This window comes from Notechis scutatus, chromosome 1 (genome assembly GCF_049901735.1).
Source record: "Notechis scutatus isolate UNSWTSFEM ecotype Mainland chromosome 1, rNotScu1.2, whole genome shotgun sequence".
In the NCBI taxonomy this organism is placed as follows: Eukaryota; Metazoa; Chordata; class Lepidosauria; order Squamata; family Elapidae; genus Notechis; species Notechis scutatus.
The window spans coordinates 235,414,516-235,439,049 of NC_142009.1; the positions used below are offsets into that span (position 1 = coordinate 235,414,516).

The window sequence follows — 24,534 nt, forward strand, 5'->3', positions numbered from 1 at the left end:
TTCAATATAAATAATTAGCCTAAGATGTTTCACCAGATAGGTATGTATTATGGTTAATTAAAATTAGACAGCGAAGAAAACAGCAAAGCATTAAAATTGTACAGTTTTTTTTAAATAAAAAATAATGTAGTCACTTCCAGTGGAAGTGGGCAGAATACTTTTGTATTCTCTTCGTATGTCGTATGATAAATAAAAAACCATTAAAAAAATAATATAACATACATGAAAATTTTTATTGAGCCATGAATATGTAAAAGGAAATTAATGTAAATGTTTAGTGTTTCTTTGAACAGAAGACAAAATCCTAAACGTATCTTTGCAAACAAACTTTATTTTTTAATAAAGCTACATAGGCTGAGAGATATAAGATCACTTATACTTTTATCAGAAAATATGAAATAACTGCATTTAACATTTTGTTGGGTATCAAAGTCAGCAGTGTTGTTAATTAATTTTATCTAAATATTTTTATTTCTTACCCTGGGAAAAATTAACACAATCTATATTATTGCTTTATGACATTGGGCAAAAGATTTATTTTACTTTGTTCTACCCTTCTTTTCTCTTATTTTCCAAATGGTAAAAAGCCCACCAACATGGTTTTACACATATATTTTAATTTGATATAAACCTAAAAGCTTTCTCCAGAACTACCTCAACATTTCATCATATTCCTAACATGGAATGGATTTTTTGGGTACATCACATCATGTCCATAACTCTGAAATTAAAAAACAATAACAACCATTGGGCTTGTAACTTGGTTTATAAAACAAAGATCAACAGAAGTCAAGAAATGGTCCCAGCAAAGCTGCCCCACTCATGTAACCACTTGAAAATCAGGCTTCACCCCATCTAGAGCCTTCACCACCTTGTCTGCGTTAGAAGTCCAAAAAGTGTCATACAAGCTGCAAAAAGAATTTAATTCAGATTATTAATATTATAGATTTCAGATGAGAATTCAATACTAGAACTACACTAGAAATATCAGACAAGCATAAAATCACTGGAAGTTGATAATCACATCTCTATCTTTAATAATACAATAAAACACATAATATCTCATTTCTTCCTGTGAGGCTACTTCTGGCTACCCCAAAGGCCTGCCTAACTAACTAACTCTCTTTCTAACACTGATTCAATCAACCAGAACCATGTTTCTAAAAATACACATTTGAGGGCGAATTACCGTATTTTTTTTTTTAACTTTTACTATTTTTTAGACGCGCATTAGCTTTAGAGGAGGAAAACAATAAAAAAAAAAATCTGCCTCTGGGGCCTGTTTGCTGCTGATTGCTGTAAACAAGTGGTGGTGATCCCCGCCTAGAACAGCTGATCGCCACAGCACCAACTCCCCTCCCCCCACTGCAATATTTGCTCTATAAGACGCACAGACATTTCCACCCACTTTTTTTGGGGTGTGTGCGTGCCTTTTATAGTCCAAAAAATACAGTATGTTGAAGGAACATCAAGAGCATTTGAAGAATTCTGAATGACTTTGAGCAAGGCTACTCAAGAAAAACATGCCCAACTCTGTCAATCGATTAGGCACTCAATGAAATGTTTCTGAAATATTTAAAATGGTTATTGATCATCCTGGAAATAATTACAGACTGACTGCAAAGGCATTTGGCAGAGAGCTCTATCAAAACTGTATGCGGTTTTTAATCGGAACACAATTATAGACTGCATTCTTTCCCATTTTTTAAAAATCTCTCTTAAATGACCCTTTTTTCATCATTCTTACATGCTAACCAAGAGATACTTACATTAGATATTTCAGGTTACAGTTTGGATTTTTCACTGCTTCACACAACTTCAACACACCCTCATCCCCTATTTGGCTATAGCTCACATCCAGTTCCCGTAGAGAAGGTTTCTCAACTATAAGTTTGGCAAGTGCGTCACAGCAAACCTCTGTAAGACTCGACTGCCCCAGCCTAGGAAGAAATCAAAGTAACATCAAATAATGTTTGCAAGAAAACTGGATCAATGAAAAAAAAACCACACCTTCCATTTGTATAAATACTTAGGAACTGCCCTAACTATGTAGAGCTACCTATAGCCTCTATTTGCAAACAGCAACTGTTCTAACCCTCAAAAATGTTTCATTGATTTCAGGGAACAGTAAGATTTTAGTTTTTTAGGATACTGCCAGAAGTTATATTGTTAGTAACATGGTTGTTAAGTGAATTTAGCTTCCCCATTAACTTTGTTTGTCAGAAGACTGCAAAAGGGGATTGACCCCAGGAAACTGCAACCGTCATAAATATGAGCCAGTGGCCAAGTGTCTAAATTTTGATCACCTGACCACAGGGATGCTGAAATGGTCGTGAGTGTGAAAAACAGCCATGTCACTTTTTTTCAGTGCCAGTGCAACTTTGAACACTCACTAAACGAACTGTCTTAAGTGGAGGACTACCTGTAATGTACTCTTCAATAAACCACTGGGGGGAGGGACAGAAGGGCTTGAAAAGCAGGTAATATACCTAAATATTGTGGTCGATACCGTTAAATAGACTTCAGTCAGCACAAAATCAATGAAACCATTTGATTTCCCAAAAGGTTTGTTTCATGTATCGGTTTTGTTTTGGTGAAGACAACTGTGATTGGCACACCTATCTTTAGTAACAATCTCTACCCTATATTTGCCTAAACAAGGTTATGCTTTTTTTTCAAAGGCATCCAGGTTGGCTAGTGTATCTAAAAAAATAGCAATTAGTATATAAAAAACAGTTGAATATGCTTATATATCAAAAAATACCTGAAATGGAATTACTAAAATACATAATCTGATATCCTGCACCTTCAATGTTAACTGTCCACTCCTCGAAATTGTGGGACTATGATGCAGTGTGAGTCATGGGGACCTGATGAAGATCAGGCATTTAAAATGATACCAAAATCTAATGTCCTGTACTCTTCTTTATCCATTCAGATTTTGAGTATAAAAATCCTAATGCTTTAATGTAGGCCAACTTTTCATAGGAAGATGCCACCTGGACTAATACACCCAAAGGCTATTCCTGTTGATGTTCTTAGGTGAAGAATGTTGGGTGGATGGAAAATATTCACCGCAAACTCCAGGCAAAGGAAAAAAAAGGCAGATCAGTGTTTTTCACACTTGGGCAGTTTTAAGATGTATAACTTCAACTCCTGGAATTCCCCACCCAGCATGTGAGTTGAAGTCCACACAACTTAGAGTTACCAAGTTTGAAAAACAGAGTTAGAAGAATCCGACATAAAGCAGTATACAGAAAGGATAAGAGAGGTTTACTCTGTCACTCACCAGAGGGATTCGAGGTTGCAGTTTGGACTACTCACACCTTCACAGATGTCAATCACTCCTGTATCTCCAATGGAGTTGCCACCCAGTTGCAGCTCTTTTAGGACACTGTTCACGCTCAAAGCAGCGCTAATACTCTTGCAGCAAGCCTCAGTCAAGCCACAATCTCTTAACCTGTAACAGGCAAATAAGTGCATCTCTTTTGTTCTTTCCTCTGCTGCCAAATTATTATTAGCAGCTAGTTTTGTTCCTGCCTATATGGGATAACATGCCGAAGACCCAGCAACCCTAGCTCTATTTACCCACACAATTCTCTCCTTGCTTCAGCAGAACTCTCTTTTTCATATCCCTTTGGCCTAGGGCTTCAGTGGTAAAAATTGCAAGTAACAGAAGAGGGAAGATATGCTCAGAAAATTAAGGGAGGTTTTAAAGAGCTTCCTCCTCACAGCAAGGATGTATTTGCTAAGGATGGGTTACCTTACAGCTTCTTGGAATCAGAAGCTTGGCAGGAATGTCATTTAAGCAATCCTTTGAAGCTACGTTGCCCCTCCACTCTAGACATATCCTGTTAAGCAGCATTGCCGATTGTAGCAAAAAGAAAACATGCACTAACCATAGAGATTGGAGTTTTGTTTTTGGATCCTTCAGCCCTTGACATAATATTTCTGCACCTTCGTTTTTCACAGGATTTCCCAGGAGGCTCATATCCTTGAGTGTCTCTTTGGTGCCAATGATTGTGGCAAGTTCCTTACAACCAGCAGCGGTGATATTGCATTCCCACAGCCTGAAATAATCACCAAATCATTGCCTTTAGCTTTTTACCAACAGTTAAAATGGGAAACTAATGGTTCTCTCACTTGAAACATTTGTTTACATCTTCACAAATCTGCTCCTTAAACTACACCCCATTCACTTGTAGTAAGTAGTAATACATTAAAAATATTGAAATAAACATATGATCCAGAATCAAAATTCTCCCTTGGCCAATGAAAACAGATCAAGACCAAGTCTATTTCTCAACATAATCTGAGTGCCAAAGATTGTTTCCCCCCCGCACCAGCCTTAGTCTTTGATGTGAATGGGACCCTCATTTGATGGCAGCCATCTGATATTACTCCAGAATGAGAGATTACCTTTAACAGAAAAGAATTGGCCATTACTAGGCTAGATGGCCATTTATAGAAACATGGATGAAAACTGGGATTTATGACTCATTTATGGTCAATGTTACATCCCTTTAGAAATATACATTATAGAACATAAAGAATTATTGCAGAAATTGCATGCAGAGTTCTATCCCCCACAGAGAGGAATACCAAAACCACCTGCGTATACAACTTAGATTGTGTACACTTTAAATTTTATGAATTATTCTCACTTGCACTGGGAGAAAAAAACCATATTGCCAAGACTTATGGCAGCAAACCATAATATTTGAAAAGGTATACTATATTTTTAACATATTAAGAGAATTATATAGGTGTAGTTTTAAATATTAAAAATGTAGTAAATTAACCCTGTTTTCCAATTTGAAATAAAATAGATTACTAAGCAGATTTCTGTTCTGGATTTGGCTGTAACAACCTAGTTATCCCCTGGTACATAACAAGCCACTGTAAAAACCTGATTGACTTTTGTTACCAAAGGACATTTCATACAAAATTCTAAAACTGCCAATGTTTACAGAGCCACTTACCATAGTTTCTCTACTTTGCAATTTGGATTTTGGACACCTTGGCAGAGGATAGCTAGTCCTGCATCACCAATACTGTTGTCTCCTATGCATAACTCTGTCAAGGATGGGGTATTACTGAGGAAAGTACTGAGGTCCTTGCAACTAGCACGTGTGATCTCACAGCTCTCTAATCTGCAAAAAAACAAAAAACAATTCCGAAACTGCACTGGATTTCACTAGAAAACAGACGAAAGAATTTTGTTAATTTCAGCAACTCTGCCTACAATAATCACAGGTGTTAGAGATGGGCATCTTGCAGCTGCAGAACACATGGCTTTAAATTTCTAAGGGTGTGCATATAAGTGAAAGAATCATAAGGCCACAAAGAAGGGCGTTTAATCAATGATCAGTGCTATATATATCCAATTTATGAAACTGGCAAAATAGGGTTTTAAAACACAAGCCTTTAAAACATACACATACATGGATACACACAGTAGACAAAAAAATTCTGAAGTACTTTGTTGCAACCAGTCCACACAAAACACAGTCCAGCAAAGTTGCAAGAACAATGGGGTTATTTTAGCAGAACCTATAAATAACCTAACAACAGGAAAATATATATTTAACCTATTTGGGATTTCTTCCTAATGCACACAGCACATACAAGTTGTAGTTTATAATACAATTGCAAGATAAAGTGCAACAGTTTAGCAATAGGGATTATATGTGAATATACAAGCAGAGTTTACATTTGACAATCTGCTTACAATACATGCATGTTCTGATTTGACTTATTGCACTTTTCTAATCTTCAACTTTTAGTGAATTACTTAGAAATATATGGAATAAAAACTCCTTTTGTTCTGAATTTGGATAAAACTCTGCAACACTATTTATTTATTTGTAAAATTTATTGGCTGCCCATCTTACCTTAGAGCACGGGTCTTCCAACTTGGCAAGTTTAAGACTTGTGGACTTCAGCTCCCAGAATTCCTGAGCTAACATGACTGGAGGAGGAATTCTGGGAGTTGAAGTCCACACGTCTTAAAGCTGTCAAGTTTGAAGACCCCTGCCTTAGAGTAACTCTTGTCCGTCCATCTTGCCACAGGGTAATAAATTTGTTTTATTCTGAACTCAGAATAACTGAAATAGCTATTCCAAGCTCAAACTATTTTAAATGTTCAATTTTAAATAATCCATCTTGGGGGGATTACCCTTTAAGGTAGACACCCACTTCTTTAGAAAACTCTCAGCTGTGACATACCCCAAAAGAGAGAACTGCAGACAAATATGAACTGTATCTTACTGTAGGGATTGCAAGTTAGAAGAGCCCTTCACCAAGGCTTGGCAGAGATTTTTCACTGCATCATCTCCTAGCCTGTTATTACTCAGGTTAAGCATTTGCAGGGACGATTTGACACACAGTACAGAGCAGAGAGCTTCCATGTTTTCCTTTGTGAGGTCACAGAATTGTAGTCTATAAGAGAGAGGACCGAGTTAACTTCCAACAGGTAATAGTAAAGACATATATTATAGGTTTGAAGGAAGATGCAGATAATGTACTGTATACATATTATAACCAATGGCAGAGCTTTCCACCCAATTTTGTTTAGTTTTCTTATTCATTTATTTAATCAACCTCTAGCCAGTCCCCATCATAACATCAACTCTAAGTAGCCAACAAAGCATAAATAAGATTAAAGCAAGAAAGTAAGTGTATATATCCAGTTTAAAAGTAAAGGTTCCCCTTGCACATATGTGCTTGTCATTTCTGGCTCTAGGGGGTGGTGCTCATCTCCGTTACAAAGCCGAAGAGCCAGCACTGTCCGAAGACGTCTGCTTGGTCATGTGGCCGGCATGACTAAACGCCGAAGGCGCACGGAACGCTGTTACCTTCCCACCAAAGTGGTCCCTGTTTTTCTACCTGCATTTTTACATGCTTTCGAACTGCTAGGATGGCAGAAGCTGGGATAAGTAACGGGAGCTCACTCTGTTATGTGGCGCTAGGGATTCGAATCGCCAACCTTTCTGATCGACAAGCTCAGCATCTTAGCCACTGAGCCACCGTGTCCCATATATCCAGTTTACAAACAAGCAAAATGTCAACTCGTAAAACATTTCTATGCTCTTTAATTAGGGCCTCTGCCGGAATCCTGACAGAAATAACTATTACAATGTCAAAATCCAAGTCAGGAAAATTAATGAAATCCGTTATACGTAATAAAACAGAGTTCAACAACTGGATTCACAAAGTACCCTGCCAAGGATTTGCTGAAAACTCAGATCATCAAGCCTTTCTGAAAATACAACAGGATTGGGACCATGCGCATTTGGGGGGAATGTGGTTCCAGAAAGCAGAAATGGCAGAGTACACATGTCTCCAATATTCCAACAAGATGGCACTATTTCACTAATGGAAATCTGGAGCATGCAGATTCTGCCAGATCTTATGGATGGGCAGAAACAACCAGAGGAAGGATGTTGTACAGGTATCCGGGCCCCAAAGCCATGAAGCCTGATAGCCAATATAGAGGAGAAGGTTAACATGGCCAAAACAAGGGATATCCACAATCTACAGTACTTGTACTGCTGCACTATATTCAACCTGTAGTTTCCAAGTGGTTTTCACAGACTCACTTAAATGTTGCAACTGTCAAAATGAAACTAAGTCATAACAACTACAAGATGTGTTAAGGCATCTCGATTCAGGAAAGGACACAATGGCACACCAGACAATCTGTACAAAGGCCACCCAATCATAAATGTTTTTTGCTCATCAAGGAAGAATTAAGAGTCCCCTGCCACGATTATAAAAATCTGAATACAGACGTACAACCCCATCAGTAAATAAAATTGGAAAATCCTTAAGATTCCAAGACAGAAAATTTACTATAAGCAGACGAGGTATTAAGCGATAACACTTAGAAAACAGGGGCCACTGAAAAGTCAATGACCTGATATCTAAAATGAGTACAGTTACAAGGATGAATCAATGTAAGATGCCATGTTCCCCGAGACTCATGTATTCTCTAGCTTAGTCTGGGTGAAAGATCATGACTTTGGATCCCTCGTTTGATATAATTTCATGACTGATCTCCTCAATCTTAGTACCTCAACCTTAACCACTATATCATAACTCTCTCCTAATTTTTGCTGGTTTATCCAATCCTGTGCGGGTAAGTCCATACAAGATGGATGAAAAAGAAACTAACATGAGAAACTTCTAACTAAAACATATTTGCTGTCTTATATGTACTGAAGGACTTCAAATACTTACTGAAGTGATTCTAGTTGGCAGTTTGGATCCACAAGTCCTTGGCACAACGCTTTTCCACCTGATGTGCCCAAATGGTTATCTCCCAGGTGTAGCTCTGTCAGAGATGATTTGCTAACTACAGAACGAAGCTTTTCACAGCAAGCTTTGGTTAAGTTGCAGTTTCGTAACCTGGAATAATAAAACTGTATAAATTACGTGAATGCTCAAGAGTAGGAGTGGATTGCAAGTATCATCTCACTGAATGCTGTGGTCATGCTGGCTGGAACATGAAGAGTTAAACAAAAGACATTTTTGAAGGCTACAAATTCCCATTCCTGAGAGTGGCCATGTCAAGAGTGGCGTGAAAGACATTAAGGCAGATTAAACTTCTCCCAATATGACACTTCTTGAGAAATAGCCAAGTTTCTGCACTCCTTAGTCCCACAGCCGAAGACATCACCTCCAAGTCCCATTTATTTCCAGTTAGTCTACGCATTACATCTTTAAAGCCCCTCTCCTCACAGCCCACACAGTGGGTCAAGGCTCTTGTGGTTCCTAAGGGTCCCGCAGCAGGCATGTAGGTGCCTCGGCTGAGCAGCCTAACCAACCCATTAAGGGAACAAAAGGAGCCCTGGCCCCCATCTTCAACTCCTTGCAACTCTCCTGAATGTGACTGCACACAGCCAGCTTGAGGGCTTTTCTTGGAAGGAGCTACCCTGGCTGGTCCCCTTCCAAAGTGTGGTTGCCGCTTGTCTATGAGTGATCTCTCCCCAGCGCACTCCAGGAACCCCCTCACTCCCCGCTCTGCAGTGCTCCACCATTGCTTCCCATTTTACATTTGGATCAGGGTTCCACTCTAGTGCCCCTCTGTCATCCGTGCCATCCAAAGCTTTTCCCATTCGTCTTCCTGTCTGGATCCAGCTTCAGAGAAAAGGTGCGATAGGCATGGGTGCTCCATCCTCCTCCCACCCCCCAAAAAGGAAGTCTCTGGCAGATTCGGGGAAGAAGTTGTAATGGGGATAGGATGGGGGGGGGGGGCAACTTGGGAAACAAGAGAAAGGGAAGGGCAAATCCAGCAGCAGGAGAGCCTCCCTACTGCTGGCAGCTGGAGAGACCACAACAGACTTCCTGGGGAAGCAGCCCACTCACCGCCCTCCCTCAGGCCTCTGGTCTACCTGCACTTTCTCCACAGAGCCACCTGACTGGGGGTCAGAGGCATTTCGAGGGGCGGGTTGAAGTGGCTATGGACACTGTAGTGTATATTATCAACAGTATTACAGCTATATCACCATAAAGCCAATAACGGCCATGTAAAGGTAGCGCTTCAGATACACGTAACAAACAGCAGTTTTCTAAATGGTACATTGGTGTGCTGTTCCTTTCTGGACAAACTCTACCTATGTGGTTGCTAAGAGTCAACACTGTCTGGGTGACAATAGAACCAACTGAGCACACTATACTAGTTTTCATTTGTCAGCTGAGTCAATGTGTCTGTGACTTCAATAATTACACATTTTACCTGTTTCTGTCAAGGTGCATCTAAACAACAGCCTTCATTCTTTCCAATTAAATACCAATATAATGCTCTCTTTGCTATATGAAATCAATGCCCTTTTAGAGATTTAAGAATTCAAATTTACATATTCTTCTCTTGGTATTATTCAACACAAAAAGAATCTGAGTTCTATAATATATAATAAATTAATAAATATAATAAAAGACTGTTGTGGAAACAAATGAAGTATTCCCAGGAAAAGGAGCATAAAGTGATTATCCTATCAACCCAACTTGAAAAATCCTTTGAATCTAGTTGACTGTAAATCACCTATATTGGCTGTTTTCAGAAAGGTAGTTTAAGCATTTGAAATTATGAAATTGCTGAATGAAGGGACTCAAAGAGTCTTCGAAATTTCAGCTCCTGTGGGACCACTGAAGTCATTTGAACAAAAGTCAGGGCCACCTGCATTTACAGCTGCCTTTTGGCCATCCACCAGCTGCCCACACCACCCAGCCCTGCCTGCTGCCACACATCAGTCCTCCACCAGCTGGGGCCTTGTCCACACCACCTTTTGTGTCCATAGCACTGGGAACTCTCTCTCCCTTTGTCCAGGGCCTTCATTTTTTTGTGCCAGTCAGGCCCTTTCTTTTGTTTCTCCTTTTTGCCCAGTTGTGTTGGCGCAAAAGGTGGTTCTGGCCAGGATGTGAGTGGAGAGCCAGGCAGCCCTGGAGGAAAAGAAAGGAGTGCAAAGAAGGCCCTGGCTGGTACAGTAATGACACACAGCGTGGTAGGCTTAGTGGTGGCAAGGGAAGGTGGTAGGGAGGTAACCAAACAGACAAGAGATGAGGGGGTAAGAGGCTATTGGGAGGTTGATGAGGAAGTAGAGGAGGCAGTCCCTTACCTTTCTGACACTCAGGCCTGGGAGGGACCAAGCTGGGAATGGCTTGGATGATGGGGGAGGGGGGTCCTTGACTAAGGGCCAGTGGGATTCAGTTAATGGCAGCAATAGGGAGTGCCCAGATTGCTGTCACTAAGTGATAGAGTCACATCACATTACAGGTAGTCCTAGACGTACAACCACAACTGAGCCCAAAATTTATGCTGTTAATTTCTTAAATGAGTCTTGCCCCATTTTAAGACCTGTATTGCCACAGTTGTTAAGTGAATCATTGTAGTTGTTAAGTTAGTAACATGGTTGCTAAGTAATCTGGTTTCCCCATTGACTTTGCTTGTTAGAAGGCCACCAAAGGGAATCACATGACCCCAGGACACTGCAACCGTCATAAATATGAATCACTTGCCAAGCATCTGAATTTTGATCATGTGACTTTGGGGATGCTGCAAAGGTCATACGTGTGAAAAATGTCATAAGTCATTTTTTTCAGTTCTGTAATTTTGAAAGGTCACTAAATAAACTGTTGTAAGTTGAGGACCACCTGTAATTTGATGACTGCATCACATAGCATCAGAAATTCTGGATGTAGTTGGCCAATAACAGCCAATGATAAATTATATTGAGAATGTATGCCTGGGAGAAATGCTCGCTACTTGTATAGCTAAGTTTGGAAGAGACTAACATGGAAGGCAATAACTCTAGAAATGTTTCCATTTATGGAAAGTATAATCCAAAGCTACTAAAGCCATTAAGAATTTTAGGAATATTTACCAGAGTTTTTGAAGTTTGCAATTGGGGTTTAACAATCCTTTGCATAGGGCATCTACGCCAGCATCTCCCAGTTCATTGTTGCTTAGATTCAGTTCAGTTAGTTCTTGGTTGGTAGTCAGAAGAACAGAAAGATCTTCACAATGGCTAATTCCCAGACCACAGTCATCCAGTCTAAACATTTAGAGGAAAAATGGATTTAGACATTAGCTCTAATTTAGTCAGATGAGTTATTTGTCATCTACAGCACACTCCTAGGCTAAGCACACTTTTAAAATGCTTGAATAAAATCTAACAGATGTAGCATAGCATCTATTTCAAATATTTTAAGAACGTCCTGAAGCAACATACACTTCCATGATCTCTCCACCACCACCGCAAGTTAATACTAAGTGCTTTCAGTACAATTTTCTATTATACTGAACAATTTGTCCAAGAGGATCTATGAGCAAATGCATCTAGAAAATACACGAACTGGAGTGTAATGATCCGGGGCATGGCACAAGGGCAATACAGTCAAATCATAAGTAGGAGTCCCCTTATTAGCTCCAACTTTGCCCCCAATGTCCTGGTTACCTTCTGGTCTGGAGAAAAACAGGAACAGCCTTTGGCTGCAGAGACTAAAGTACAAAATGTTGTCAACAAAAACTTTAACTATAAGTCCAATCAAGGCAAGATGAAGTAATTAATCTGGCAAGGCAAGAGTAGGAATTCCAGATGTGAAGAAATGGCAGTAAATCAACCCAGTTGGGAGGATGCCAAGAATGCAGGTAACCAAAGTCAACATAAGATAAACTCATGTTTGTTCCCAGAAAATGCCACTCTCAGCTTGCATCTCTTTTAAACTCTCTTCCCAGGTGTGCCTAACAAAGGGAATCAGGGCCCTTTCCTCCCCCATAAACCATACAGCCACGTTGCTCTCTTCTCTGTTCTTGCGTACCCTGGATGAAGAGGGGGTGGGCCTGAGTCTTCCTCTGAACTCCCTCTTCCTTGTTCTACCTTTCCCCTGCTCTGCCCAGCCTGACTTTGCCCTTCCCCAGTTTCCTCCACAGCCAACGGAGCCATACTCCCACTCCCTGTCAGCTGTTCATCTTCCTCCTCAGATTCAGACTCTGACGGGGCAAGACATGGAGTGAGAAAGAGAAACCGTTATATGCAGTGTTTTTCAATGCTACTGGCTAGGGAATTCTGGGAATTTTTGAAGTCCACACATTTAAAACTTCCAAGAATGAGAAACATTAGGTATATGGGGAAGCAAAACATTGGAGGGGGGAAAATGAGGGGGAAAATACCATTCTTCATGTGAGTGACATTTCAGAAGACTTTTTGTGTTCATCCATTATTAATTTTCCCCAATTCAAATCATGACGAGAAATATTAGAATTGTGAAACAATGCTTTCAAAAAACCCTTACAATTCACTAAAGATTGTTAACTTACCTAATTGTTTTGTGCTGGTTCATGGATGCAACAAGTTCTTTCCATTTTAATGTATTAAATTCTTGGCATTGCAAATCAAGGTCCATTTCTGAAGTTTTAACTACAGAGATGAGAAAAGAACATCCTCGGGTTAAAAGAATAGTCCACTTGAATGCATGACTGGATGCAAACTAGTGTGTTTTTGGTCTTTTGCAATTACAGCCTTCCTAGTCACTTCAAGGCAGAATTTCTTCATAGACACCTACCTTGCTCAAGAGCTAAATACCTGTCTGAAGTCATTTGGAACTTTAAAAAGACTCCTTGGAACAGGAACTGCTGCAATAATTTTGCAGCACACACAAATTATGAAATGTTACACTCAAGAGGCAGCATAGTTTACCAGAAAAAAGGAACTACAATCCAGGGGCAAAGCATGTGCATTGCTTACCAAAAGTCATGGTATAATCGTGGTACTTTTAAGAAGAGCTCAAGAATATTCCTGTGAAAAGCCTGGAAAATTGTTGAGTCAGATCTGAGAAAAGCTGCTACCTTTTCACTGATTTCTGTGATTTGTCAGGGGTTTGGGGGATAATTAAGGGGCAATATTTCACCACAAGCCTCAATACTGCTAAAAATACTCATATTCCCCTTATTTTGGTGATTTCTTGTCTGGTTAGTCATCTTCCTTAGTAGATCCAAGACATTTTCCCACCTCTAGACTAGCAGGACCTAATTAGCTTCTTATATTCCAATGCTGTATTTTGGTTCTAAACCAACACAGTAGCTAGGCCTCTAATATTATTTACAATCTCCCCAAAAGTTACAATTGCAATCAAGTAAACTTCCATTTCTGCAGGAACACAAGCATGAGTTACTTACTATATAAGTCCTGTGAATTCTAAATACTCACTTAGTATGTAGTGTTTTTGCTTAATACATTTATAAATGAATCTTGGCAATAACTTAGTTATTTAAGTTGAAGTGATTTACAGAGGTCATTCCGATTATTCCCATTGGATAACATTGCTTAGAATGGCATAGATTGAATAACAGTGTTGGAAGCTCTTGAGGTCTTGTAGTCCAACCCCAGAAACCCTATGCAACTGATCAGTTCTAGTAAACCTGGCCTAAATATCCATCCTAACTAGCAATCCATTCAACAAATAATCTTACCACATAGAAGTGATATACTATTAGTGAATTCACCATAATTATAACTGCTGAAGGGACGAGGAGCTTTATGCAGTGTGCAAAATTAGTCTGCTCATTCTGAATACATAGAAAGGCTGTCAACCTTCAATTTCTAAGCTTTAAATTCTTAGGGCAACAAAAAGCTATTTCTGGATTTTTTTCCCAGCTGTCAAAATGTGATACATGAAACCTCACGGCCTTCAGGCGGACAGGTCTGTACAGAGGAAACTTTTATTCTCTCTGTTTTGTGTGTATTGGGGGCTTAGAACAGGATTTCTGCATGGTATGGTTTCAGTGCTACTCACTCCCACTTTTCCTGAGTGGAATTCCTATATACCGGTAATTCCTGTTCTTGGGGTTTTCCCCCCATTGAGTTGCATCTACTGACTGAGCATTCGTGCTCAGTATCTCCATCTTTTCTGGATTGCTAAAGCAAATGGAAGCCATGGAGCTTTTAAGTCAATCTTGTAATTTCACCAGTAGCTATAGAAAAAAATAAGTCCCTAAGACTTCTGTAAAAGGACTCTCCCCATCACTATCTTAAAGCTTAAACAAGGTGGCTGAAAATTGCTCCATACTGCCAGCTTAAAGTCAAAGATATGTATTAGATAAGATCGTCTGTTATTGCTCTGTATGTAATCACTGAGATTTAGCAATGAACAACTCAATCGTGCAACTCAAATCCTCCTTTTTTTCCTTTTATTTTTTTTAATTCCAAATACTATATAGTTGCTTTGCCAATCACTTTCAGATATGCAAGCCATTATCCCATCCTGAGGGAAGAGAGCATGATTCAAAAATTGCCTTTCGTTATGGGCAAAGAAATATTTCATAATATCATGTAATTCTTGGGAAAATGTATTCTATTTGGGACTCTCTCTGCAGGAAGCAGCCAGACTGATCTTGCTTAGACGTTGAAAATAAGCAGGGTTAGGCCTGGCTAGTTTTTAAAAAAATATTTTTATAAACAACTCAAGGCAGTGAACATACCTGATTTTCTTTTCTATTTTTCCCACAACAACCACCTGGCAAGTGAATTGACTGAGAGAGATTGGCCCAAAGTCACTCAGCCAGCTTTCTTACCTAAGGCCAGATTAAAAATCACATCTCCTGGTTTCCAGCCTGGTGCCTTAACTATACCAAATTGGGATTCCTCCAATTGGGTAATTTAAAAAGATATTCCCAAAGAAAGCAGTCTCAATCTACCTCCACACTGTTTCTAATAAAAGTATGAGGCATAATATCCATTAAGTCCCTGAAGTTCAGTTCAGTGAAAAGGTGTGGCTGCTCAATGATTAGTCCAAGTAAGCCTTTATGAATGCTGCTGTAACCATAGTTAAGACAATATCGCTTCCAATTGTGTTTTTCTCTGTAATATTCCTGCTGATAATATCAAATCATAACATTTGTCATCCTACAGCTTTTTCAACTCAATGCCATTTAGGTATGCTTACACTGCCTGGAAATTTTTAGCGTGACACATCTGTAATTCTGTGGCAGGTTCAGAGAGACTAAATTCTACTCTTTGCCTCATTCTAGTTTCCTTTTGGTTCTTTTGTTATCAGTAGGAAACTGGCATCCAATAAAGCACAGTGCCAGCCTTTAGCCTCATATTTATTTATAAGAATGCTGCTAAACCTTCATAATTCTCACAGGTGTTTTTAGAAAAAAAAATGAAATTTAAATTTAAATGAAATTACTGATTTTTTTTTATTCAAGAAAGCACCACACCAAACCTAGTGCCCTACAGTTGAATTGGACCATAACTTTCTTATATCTCATTCATTAGTCCTGTTGGTCATATGACCAAAGAATTATACAAAATGTAGTGCCAAAACTTCAGAGTGTATTACCACATGCTCAGAAAAAGCCAGATGACTATTAGAGGGCAAAGAGTTAAGATTTTCTATACAATTATTAATCTAATTTACATTCACCTCCATCAGAAAAGACTTAATGGCTTACAGAGATAACCAAACACAATAATTATACACAGCAACATCTTACAAATACAAGTAAAGCCCCAAATTATAAATTAGGGGAAAAAAACAGGAGGGAGATTAAATGGGGTGTTTTTATTTGTAACCTTAAAGAAGGGAACTTTTTAGCAGAGGACACTCTTCCTCCGGCAACCTCTTCAAACCTAAGGATGTCATGGCTGCCAGTCACTGGATTTTGGCAGACCACAATGGGTCGGGAAGGAAAAAGTGAATTAAATTAAATTCATCTGGCAGCAAAGGCTGCTGGGCTGCAACTGCCTTAACAGGCAGAGGAATCAAAACGGCGTCTCTAAACCTGGAATGGCGCCGGGGCTCCTAAAATGAGGAACTTTTAAATAGAACAGATCAAAACGACGAGGCACCGCTTGCGGTCTCTCTCCTCAACCTAAAAGTACTGTCTTCAAACTATTATTCAGGGTGAAAGCTCTGAGTCACCGGTAAACGATTCGCTTTCCTCGGGGCTCCGTTTTGTCAAGTCATCTTCTTTGAAGGGAGGGAGCAAGAGTTGCTTCACTGCAAAACGAGTTTTTTTCCCCCCCCAACGGAACGAAAAGGGCGTGAGCCCATTCACCGATGGCGACGAATGCCAACGAGGGCAGCTTTCAAGCGGGGGAAGGGGGGGCGGCTCCAAATTACCCCAAGTAGTAATTTGGGACCAGGAATGAAAACCAGAAAGTGCCGCGATTTTCTTACTACGTTGCCAACGTCCCAACCCAAATTACCAAGAGTTGACTTTCACCCCACCCCACCCCACCCCTTTTTGCTTCTGTCCCCCCAACCCAAATTACCTATTTCGCGGGAGTACGTAACCCAACTAACACGAACGCCATTGCCAACCCCACCCATCACACCTGGTTAAGCAGTAGGAACAGCCAAGACGCGTCTCTTACCGGACTGTCGGAGCACGAAAAACAACTAACAGGTCACTCGCCTTCAGGCCCACCCTCCTACGGTAAAATATCTTTACTTCGGCCACGCCCTCTTCTCTCGCATCCAATTGGATGAGAGAGAAACCGACGTTCATTATTACTCCGCCCCGCCTCCCCACAACCAAGGCGTATCCCGTTGCGTAACTTCAGGCTTTGATCACAATCCCGATGAGGCCATAGCGGATTTTCCATATATTTTCCATAGGTAGTTCCTAAGGGAACGTTCAACGACGCCCTTTTCGCAGCAGAGGCGGAGGATAATGTTACTTTGTTCGAGATTCGTGCAAGCGTTTTATTTACTTATTAAAGCCCTTTTGCGAAGTTTCAGAACGGCCCTTTCTCAGCGAGCCCCTCTCACTATGTATTTTGTGGAGAGTAAAAAGCAGACTACAATCAAGGCATAACTAAAATTCAGTTGTAAAATAGGCATTGTGCAAAAATAAGTACAAGAAAATATAAAAATCAAGGAAGGGCTAATCAGAAAGTCTAATGTCAAAAGTCCAATATCTTCAGACATTGTTCCACAATTTAATAAATCTGAACAAAGGTTCTCCTTCTCAGTACTACTACATGGACATTAATATTACTAGTTCCATGTACTTGCTGCTCTAATAAACTCTTAAGAGCAATTTATTACTTTGAGCCATTACAGTAATGTAAGACTAAATGCCATCTCCTTCTGGTAACTTCAGTGATTATTCATCCCTGTCTTCCTTATCAAATTCCATCTACTTGAAAACTGCCAGATTTAACCTTTTCTGCCAGTTTTTTTTCCAAGCACTGCCAATAATAGTTTTTCCTCAGTGTGCTTTCCAGATGTGAAGGACACAAAATGGATAATCCAAATTATAATCCCATACTGCTGGACAGCACATGGTATGGGGAGAGTGTGTGTTCAAGTAGTCCTCAACTTACCACCAGAACTAGTGCGCCAGAATTTCTGGTGCTAAGCAAGATGATTTAAGTAAGTCATTAAGCAAGTCATTGTCTTCTTTTTTAGCCATGGTTAAGCGAATCACTGCAGTGATTAAGTGAGTTGTACTCCCCCCCTTGACTGTCAAAAGTTGGTTGAAAGTCACAAATGGAGATCACATGATCCCAGGATGCTGCAATTGTTATATATGCTGGCTGCCAAGCGCCCAAATTTTGAATGTGTGACCATGGGGATGCTCTGGTAGTTGGTTAAGTCATTTTTGCAGTGCTGTTGTAACTGTGAACAGTCACGAAACAAAGGCTGTAAGTCAGGTCTACCTCTATTCCGTTTCTGAAATGTGTAATTTTTTTTTTTTTTAGAAATTCCCAGTTGTTGAACAGGTTTGTGACCAATAATTGATCCTATCTTCTATCTTAATTTTGTTCCTGGAGCCTGCATGTTGTTCCTCTACTTCCAGTAACCTGAGTACATTTAAGAACTATCATTGAGCTCTAGCATATGCACTGGAAATGACAGTGCATGAAATTCTACACCTTCCAATTCTGGTAACCAGTATCTTTGTGTCTTAACTTCATGATGGTTGGGACTGTGCATTGCACAAGTTATGAGTTCAAACAAGCAAAACCAAAGCTCAACTCACTATTGGGGAAATAGTGGTCCTACAAAGTCTTAGGAAACCTAAACCAGCTGGTCTAGGAGGGTAATAAGTAGAAGCTACTTGACTATAAGCAGGAAGAAACTGGAATTTTGCATTCCTGTAGTGGAAAGAATTATGAAGGATTAACATGGAGAAGGATGCTGAAAGGGGAAAATTTAGGTGTGTCAAACTGGCGCCCACAGGCCGGATGTGTCATGCACAGGCCATGCCTACCCCAGCTCCACAAAGGGAAAAAATGTCATGTCATGTGACAGCAACATTAGGCGAGTTTGACTACATGTATTAGTACAAAACCTGCTCTTCTATTCATATTTGAAATGTTCCACAGAAATAGGGTGTAATCAGAATGCTAATAAACTTAAATCAGGTAGTCCTCAACTTATAAACACAATTGAGCCCAAAATTTATGTTGTTAAGTGAGACATGCTACGTTTTACAATATTTTTTGCCATAGTTAAGTAAACCACAGCAGTTGATAAGTTAGTAACCCAGTTAAGTGAAATCTGGCTTCCTGATGGACTTTGCTTGTCAGATTACAAAGGTGATCGATCATATGACCTTGGGACATAGCAACAGTCATAAATATGAACCAGTTGTCAAACATCTGAATTTTGATCACATGATCATGGGGATGCTGCAAAGGTAGTGGCTGTGAAAAACTGTCAGAGGTCACCTTTTTCAGTGCTGTTGTAACTTTGAACGGTCAATAAATGAAATGTTGTAAGCTGAGGACTACTTGTATATACCAGTAGTAATGAAACCAAGAAGAGATTCTTCTTAACTGTACTCAGGATAGAGTTAGAATATTGCAGTTACTTGGAAAGTAATCTCCTAAGAGTTCAATGGATTTTCTCCCAGGTGAATAATCAAATACTGCAACTTAAATGTGTTTCTTCAAACTAAAATCCATTTAATATACTGTATAGCCTTATTATGGATTTAGGCAGGGCAATCCATATCTAGGACATTTTGGAAGTCATGGTGAATACCTCAATCCCTGTTGGTTATGCTGGAAATTCAATCTGGAAAACACACCATGCTGTAGAAATTTGAAGTAGACTCAGGTACCTCAAATGATCTCCAAGAATTACTTCCAAGAATTAAAGAAGTTGGGAATAAACAATATCCAATATTTTTCCCCCTCAGCTATGGGGACAACTGATTTTTGCAAACCACCCTGGATATTTCCTTGAAGAACAGTATACAAAAATCGGAGGCAGGAAAAGAGAAGGGAGAATTCTGTTTTGCTTCGATTTTGCTCTAAAGCGATATGGTAGTTAAGCCACAAAGCGGCCTATTTGCTTGCTCAGCGGCGACTCAGTCGCATTCGAGGCCAAGCAAGGCCCGGTCGTGCGATGGCTCCGTGGAACGTGGGCGCTCGCCCATGCCTTCTGGCTGGAGACTAACCGCGCCCTCTCTTGTTCGCCTGGCAGGGCCGAGAGAACGTCTCTCCCACTTACATCCCTCGGGAAAACCCCAGGCACGAAGGCCGCGCCCGGGAGCAAGGGGAAACGCCCGGGCTCCACGCGGCAGAACGAAGCAACTCCGGAGCTTCCCCAAAAGAGCGATCATTCTTCAAGCAGCCTCGATTTCTTCTTCTTCTTCTTCTCCCTCCCCCCTTTCAATACCCCCTTTTTCTTTGCAGAAGGCCGGCTCGGTCAGTTCACCGCAGCCCATTTTCCGCAGTCGATTAAGCGTCGCGTCTCCAAACAGACCGCATTTTCCCGGGAGCCCGATTCGCCAGGCCATACTCACCGCCCACGGATTTCGTGGAAAAGGAAGCTGGCGATAAACGTCAGACGACTACTTCCTACTGTCTGGTTTCCATGCAACCGGCGGTGTTTGGTCTAACGCGTCGGTGCTGTCAAGTTGCGAAAGAAAACCTCACTAAACTTGGAACGGGTCGGGGCCTGCTACTTTAAGGAGTATTTATTGAAAAGGCTCTGACGAAATTTGGGGACCATGTACTCTCTTTTTTTTAATGCATTGAGCTTCCCGAACTTGAATACAGAATTTAATCGAGACACAAATGCGTGATGGCAATTGCATTGGAAAGGGAGAGACCAAGGGAACTAGAAAGATGACGGCGCTAAAGCTGCTTAATGCATTAAATCTGATACGGAATGCTGTCTGTATAGACGCTAATTCTGAAGCGGCTTTCCTCCACCTCCGCGAATGCCACTCAAACGCTCCTAAACAGGACAGAACAGATGTTAAAAATGGGGTGGGGGGGCATCTGCCATGGAGACAGATGAGCTAGGGGATCCCATTCTACCCACTGCCCCCTCCCCGCTTCAATAACAAGTCTGATTGGTTTTAAAGCAATGGTACAAGATGTGCTATTAAGACCATGCCGAAAATTATCCAGAGACCTTTGGCTTGTTTGCATCTGTTGTTCCGCTTAACAGGCCCAACTCAGACTGCTAGCTAAAAGATCACATTCACAATTTCAGGAAGTCAGAAAATCTTGTGGTACTGGCGTGTTAAAGGTACACATGCATATTAGAGTGGTTTATAATATAACAAATATTGTTAAACAGAAGTAACATCAATTAAATAAATTGACCTATGAAGTATTTCAATAACAGCTCACCTGATTTGTCTGTTCATAAAGATCAAATTGCTTGATTGAACAGTGAATATAACCAATGCATTCACCAATTAAAAATGGCATGTTTCACTGTAAAGAATAATATTTACCTATAAAACAGTTACAGTTAGCTATATTTATTTTGTAATTATCAGTGTTCCATCCTGTTTCAGAGCACTAAGCACTATGACTGTAGAGAGTAACCAAAACATTTTTTCTTTAAATGTCTATATACTGTATGTTTATCACTAATAAATTATTTAAGTGACATATGTACTCCTGAGATTTATATTACATTTGTACACAGAGGAAAGAGTTCTGAATGGATTTGGCAAAGCATTCTTGCTTTAATTTTATAACATACTGCAAGAAGCCTCACTAAAATATTATAGAAAATGGAGGAAATATAAATGATCAAGAAAGAAAACAAAAATCACTATATAGCCTTTGTATAAAAGAAAATAATTGCTTTGTAGAAAGAACAGTTATAACATTTAACAAGGGGAGACTTAAGAGGCTACAAAGGCAACAGTGGTAAGGTAGCATTATTTATTAAATCTGATATACTGCTACTGGCTGTTAATTCTGAAATAAATTTCCTCCCATCATCTCATTACTGTAAATCATTCCCTTTCTCATTCCAGGATTATTACATATTCATACTAACATATCTGTATCTATCTCTGCATACTGCTAGGGAATTCGGTGAGTTGAAAGCCACACATCTTGAAAGTTGCTAAGATTGAGAATACTACAATAGATATAACAAAGACTACATGGAAATGTTTTCTAATTGGGAGAAAAATGGAAGTTAAACACACAGTTTACTTCATGCCTGTTATATTAACTGGCCCATATTAGAACATAATACTGTAGCTGCAACTTGTTGAGTATGGTTTTAAACTTGCCAGTGGCATGTTTAAAGTGGCACTTTAAAATTCAGCTAATGCCATGCTTTATTCACAGTGAAAGAGAAACACATATTCTTGTCATTAGATAATCAATGTCTGATTTCTAGAACAGCAAAGATAATCTCAGTTCAGTGAGCAGTAATCCATTCTAGCATATCCAAATTAGCTTGAATTATGATTAGTACATTGCAAAATGCTATTGCAGAACCAGGGAGTGTGTTTTGAATATTTATGGATGCATTAAACACTTAATGCAGAGAGGGTGGTCTCTTGACTTGTGGTTACACTTTGGGCTCAAAGTACAAACTGCTGAGGAAATCTTGTCAGAATGTTTCTCCTATTCAATAAAATATTTACATAAGATAAACATCGAAAACCAACCTAATTTCATAACAAATTGGAATTTTTTGTTCTAGGGCTCTTCAATCTTTTCAAAAATTTATAAAATAAAAGGTTGCATTCTACCGGTACTAAAAATGTAAGCAAGTCAGAGGTTTCTAGCATTTAAGGTGGAGATTTCAAAAACTCACTCCAAATAAACCTTAGTATGGCTTTTGTTATTTTGCTCAAAAATGTGATTTACCATTAATCCCTGGTTAAAGATCTTTACTGAATATCATGAGATATTCATGATTTGGATTACCAGGGATTACCTGGTGACCTTGGATTACCAGGGTTAATTCAATAAAATGGAGGGTTGTATTAATAATTAACTTTTAGGGGTCCCAGACAGCTTTTCTTGGTAGGATTAGGTAATGGCATAGGTGTATTGTGCAGGATTCATGACTTGATGATGTCTTTATCACATAGGTATTTATTGTTACCAGGGGTGGGATTCAAACTTTTTAACAACTGGTTCTGTGGGCGTGGCTTAGTTGGTGGACATGGCTTGGTGGTCATGTTATTGGCTGGGTGTGGCCAACTCAATATCACTCACATCGAGGCATGCATCTCCTCGCCTGGCCTCTCATGACTGTGGGGATGCTGCAACAGTTGTAAGTGTGAAAAATTGTCATAAGTCAGTTTTTTCAATGCCATTGTAACTTTGAATGGTCACTCCACACAAGCAAAGTACCAGCAAAGGAGGGGGAAAAAACTCCAGAGACGTTCCTGAGACAGGAAATCTAGTCCTGCCAAGAATGTAATAAGGTTAATGCAGTTTCTGTAAGCAACACCAGAATGTTTCCTTCCTGCCTTCCTTACAGGATTAGGCCAGTAATTTATTCTAACAACCAATTCTCCGAACTGCTTAGAATGTTAACAACTGGTTCTAGCGAATAGGTGCGAACTGGTAGAATCCCACCCCTGATTGTTACAATGATGACAATGCTAATGTTCAACTATTACAAAGTCTGCACTACTATTACTGTTAATCTTGTCATCACTCCTTATCACCCATCCCCTCCCACTTGTGATTGTATGACTGTAACTTTGTCGCTTGTATACTTACGATTTATATTGACTGTTTCCTAATATGATTGATTGCTTATTGTACACTATGACTATCATTAAGTGTTGTACCTTATGATTCTCGACTCCTGACGAATGTATCTTTGCTTTTATGTATACTGAGAGTATTTACACCAAGACAATTTCCTTGTGTGTCCAATCACACTTGGCCAATAAAGTATTCTATTCTAATTAAAACTACTGGTAAAATCCCCCTATAAGTGAATATACACAGACACACTATTTCAAATCTCATTTAGTACTCACAACTGTCTGTATAAAAGAAGATTACTCTTCTGACCATTATTATTAAAGGAAAGTTTGAATATAAGATATAGTGGCATAACGGACAGAGACATAGGATTTTAAAAAGTCCATATTAATATTTAAATATCTGTATTAAAACAAATATTTTAAAGTTATCTAGTTAATGAGGAACATCTTTAAATTGATTGCAACTACTAGGAGCCTTGAAAAGACTGACAGGTCTGTGATTTTGAAATCCTGAAAGCTTTCAGAAATACTGTGATTGTCAAAAATCAAGGTGATTTTGAGGGGCCTTTTCCCCAGATAGTGGTGTAGGCACTTGCCTATGGCAGCATGGCTACACCAGAAGTGTACCAGTCAGCCTCTCATTGCATCACCAACAAAGCAGCTTCGTACCTTGGTCTGAAGGCAAAAAAAAAGAAGAGAGAGAGAGAACAGAAAATGTAGTGGGACTTTAAGAGAAGGGATACATACTATTTTCCTTTATTTCACTTAATATTTTTATTTTATCTGGAGTATTGTTTTTTTCCTACAGAGATACAAAAAATAGATCGTAATAAAAATATGAATTACCATAACCATGCATATTCTTTGAGAATATAGGCATTTGGCCAAGGAATTTCTGGAATTATACCAAGTGTGTATTTTTAATGTACACACTCTATATTTACCTGCATTGTTACAAGCCTGATGGATAATGGCAATATTGAAAAACAAAGAAGGTGTATTATGTCTATGACTCTGTGAGGTTGGGCTCTGGTCTACAGTTTATAGGAAGATACTTTGAGATTAGATTCCATAGGGCT

The 24,534-nt window shown here is 39.5% G+C and overlaps 1 protein-coding gene across 6 annotated transcripts; it reads right to left on the reverse strand.

Annotated features, from left to right (window-relative positions):
* Window positions 1-311: 311 nt before the first annotated feature.
* Window positions 312-20,404, reverse strand: LOC113412505 (ribonuclease inhibitor). 6 transcript variants are annotated; one of them, XM_026668199.2, is made up of 10 exons: window positions 20,267-20,404; window positions 12,821-12,920; window positions 11,385-11,555; window positions 8,242-8,409; window positions 6,271-6,441; window positions 4,983-5,153; window positions 3,900-4,070; window positions 3,290-3,460; window positions 1,770-1,940; window positions 312-908 (listed from the first exon to the last, which is right to left on the reverse strand). In XM_026668199.2, exons 2-10 carry the CDS (start codon window positions 12,904-12,906, stop codon window positions 821-823), a joined length of 1,368 nt encoding a protein of 455 aa, XP_026523984.1. In that variant the 5' UTR covers window positions 12,907-12,920; window positions 20,267-20,404; the 3' UTR covers window positions 312-820. The 6 variants fall into 6 exon arrangements, with proteins under 6 accessions (XP_026523984.1, XP_026523980.1, XP_026523983.1 ...); XM_026668195.2 differs by having other exon boundaries at window positions 19,972-20,273; XM_026668198.2 differs by lacking the exon at window positions 20,267-20,404 and adding an exon at window positions 16,881-16,944.
* Window positions 20,405-24,534: the final 4,130 nt, after the last annotated feature.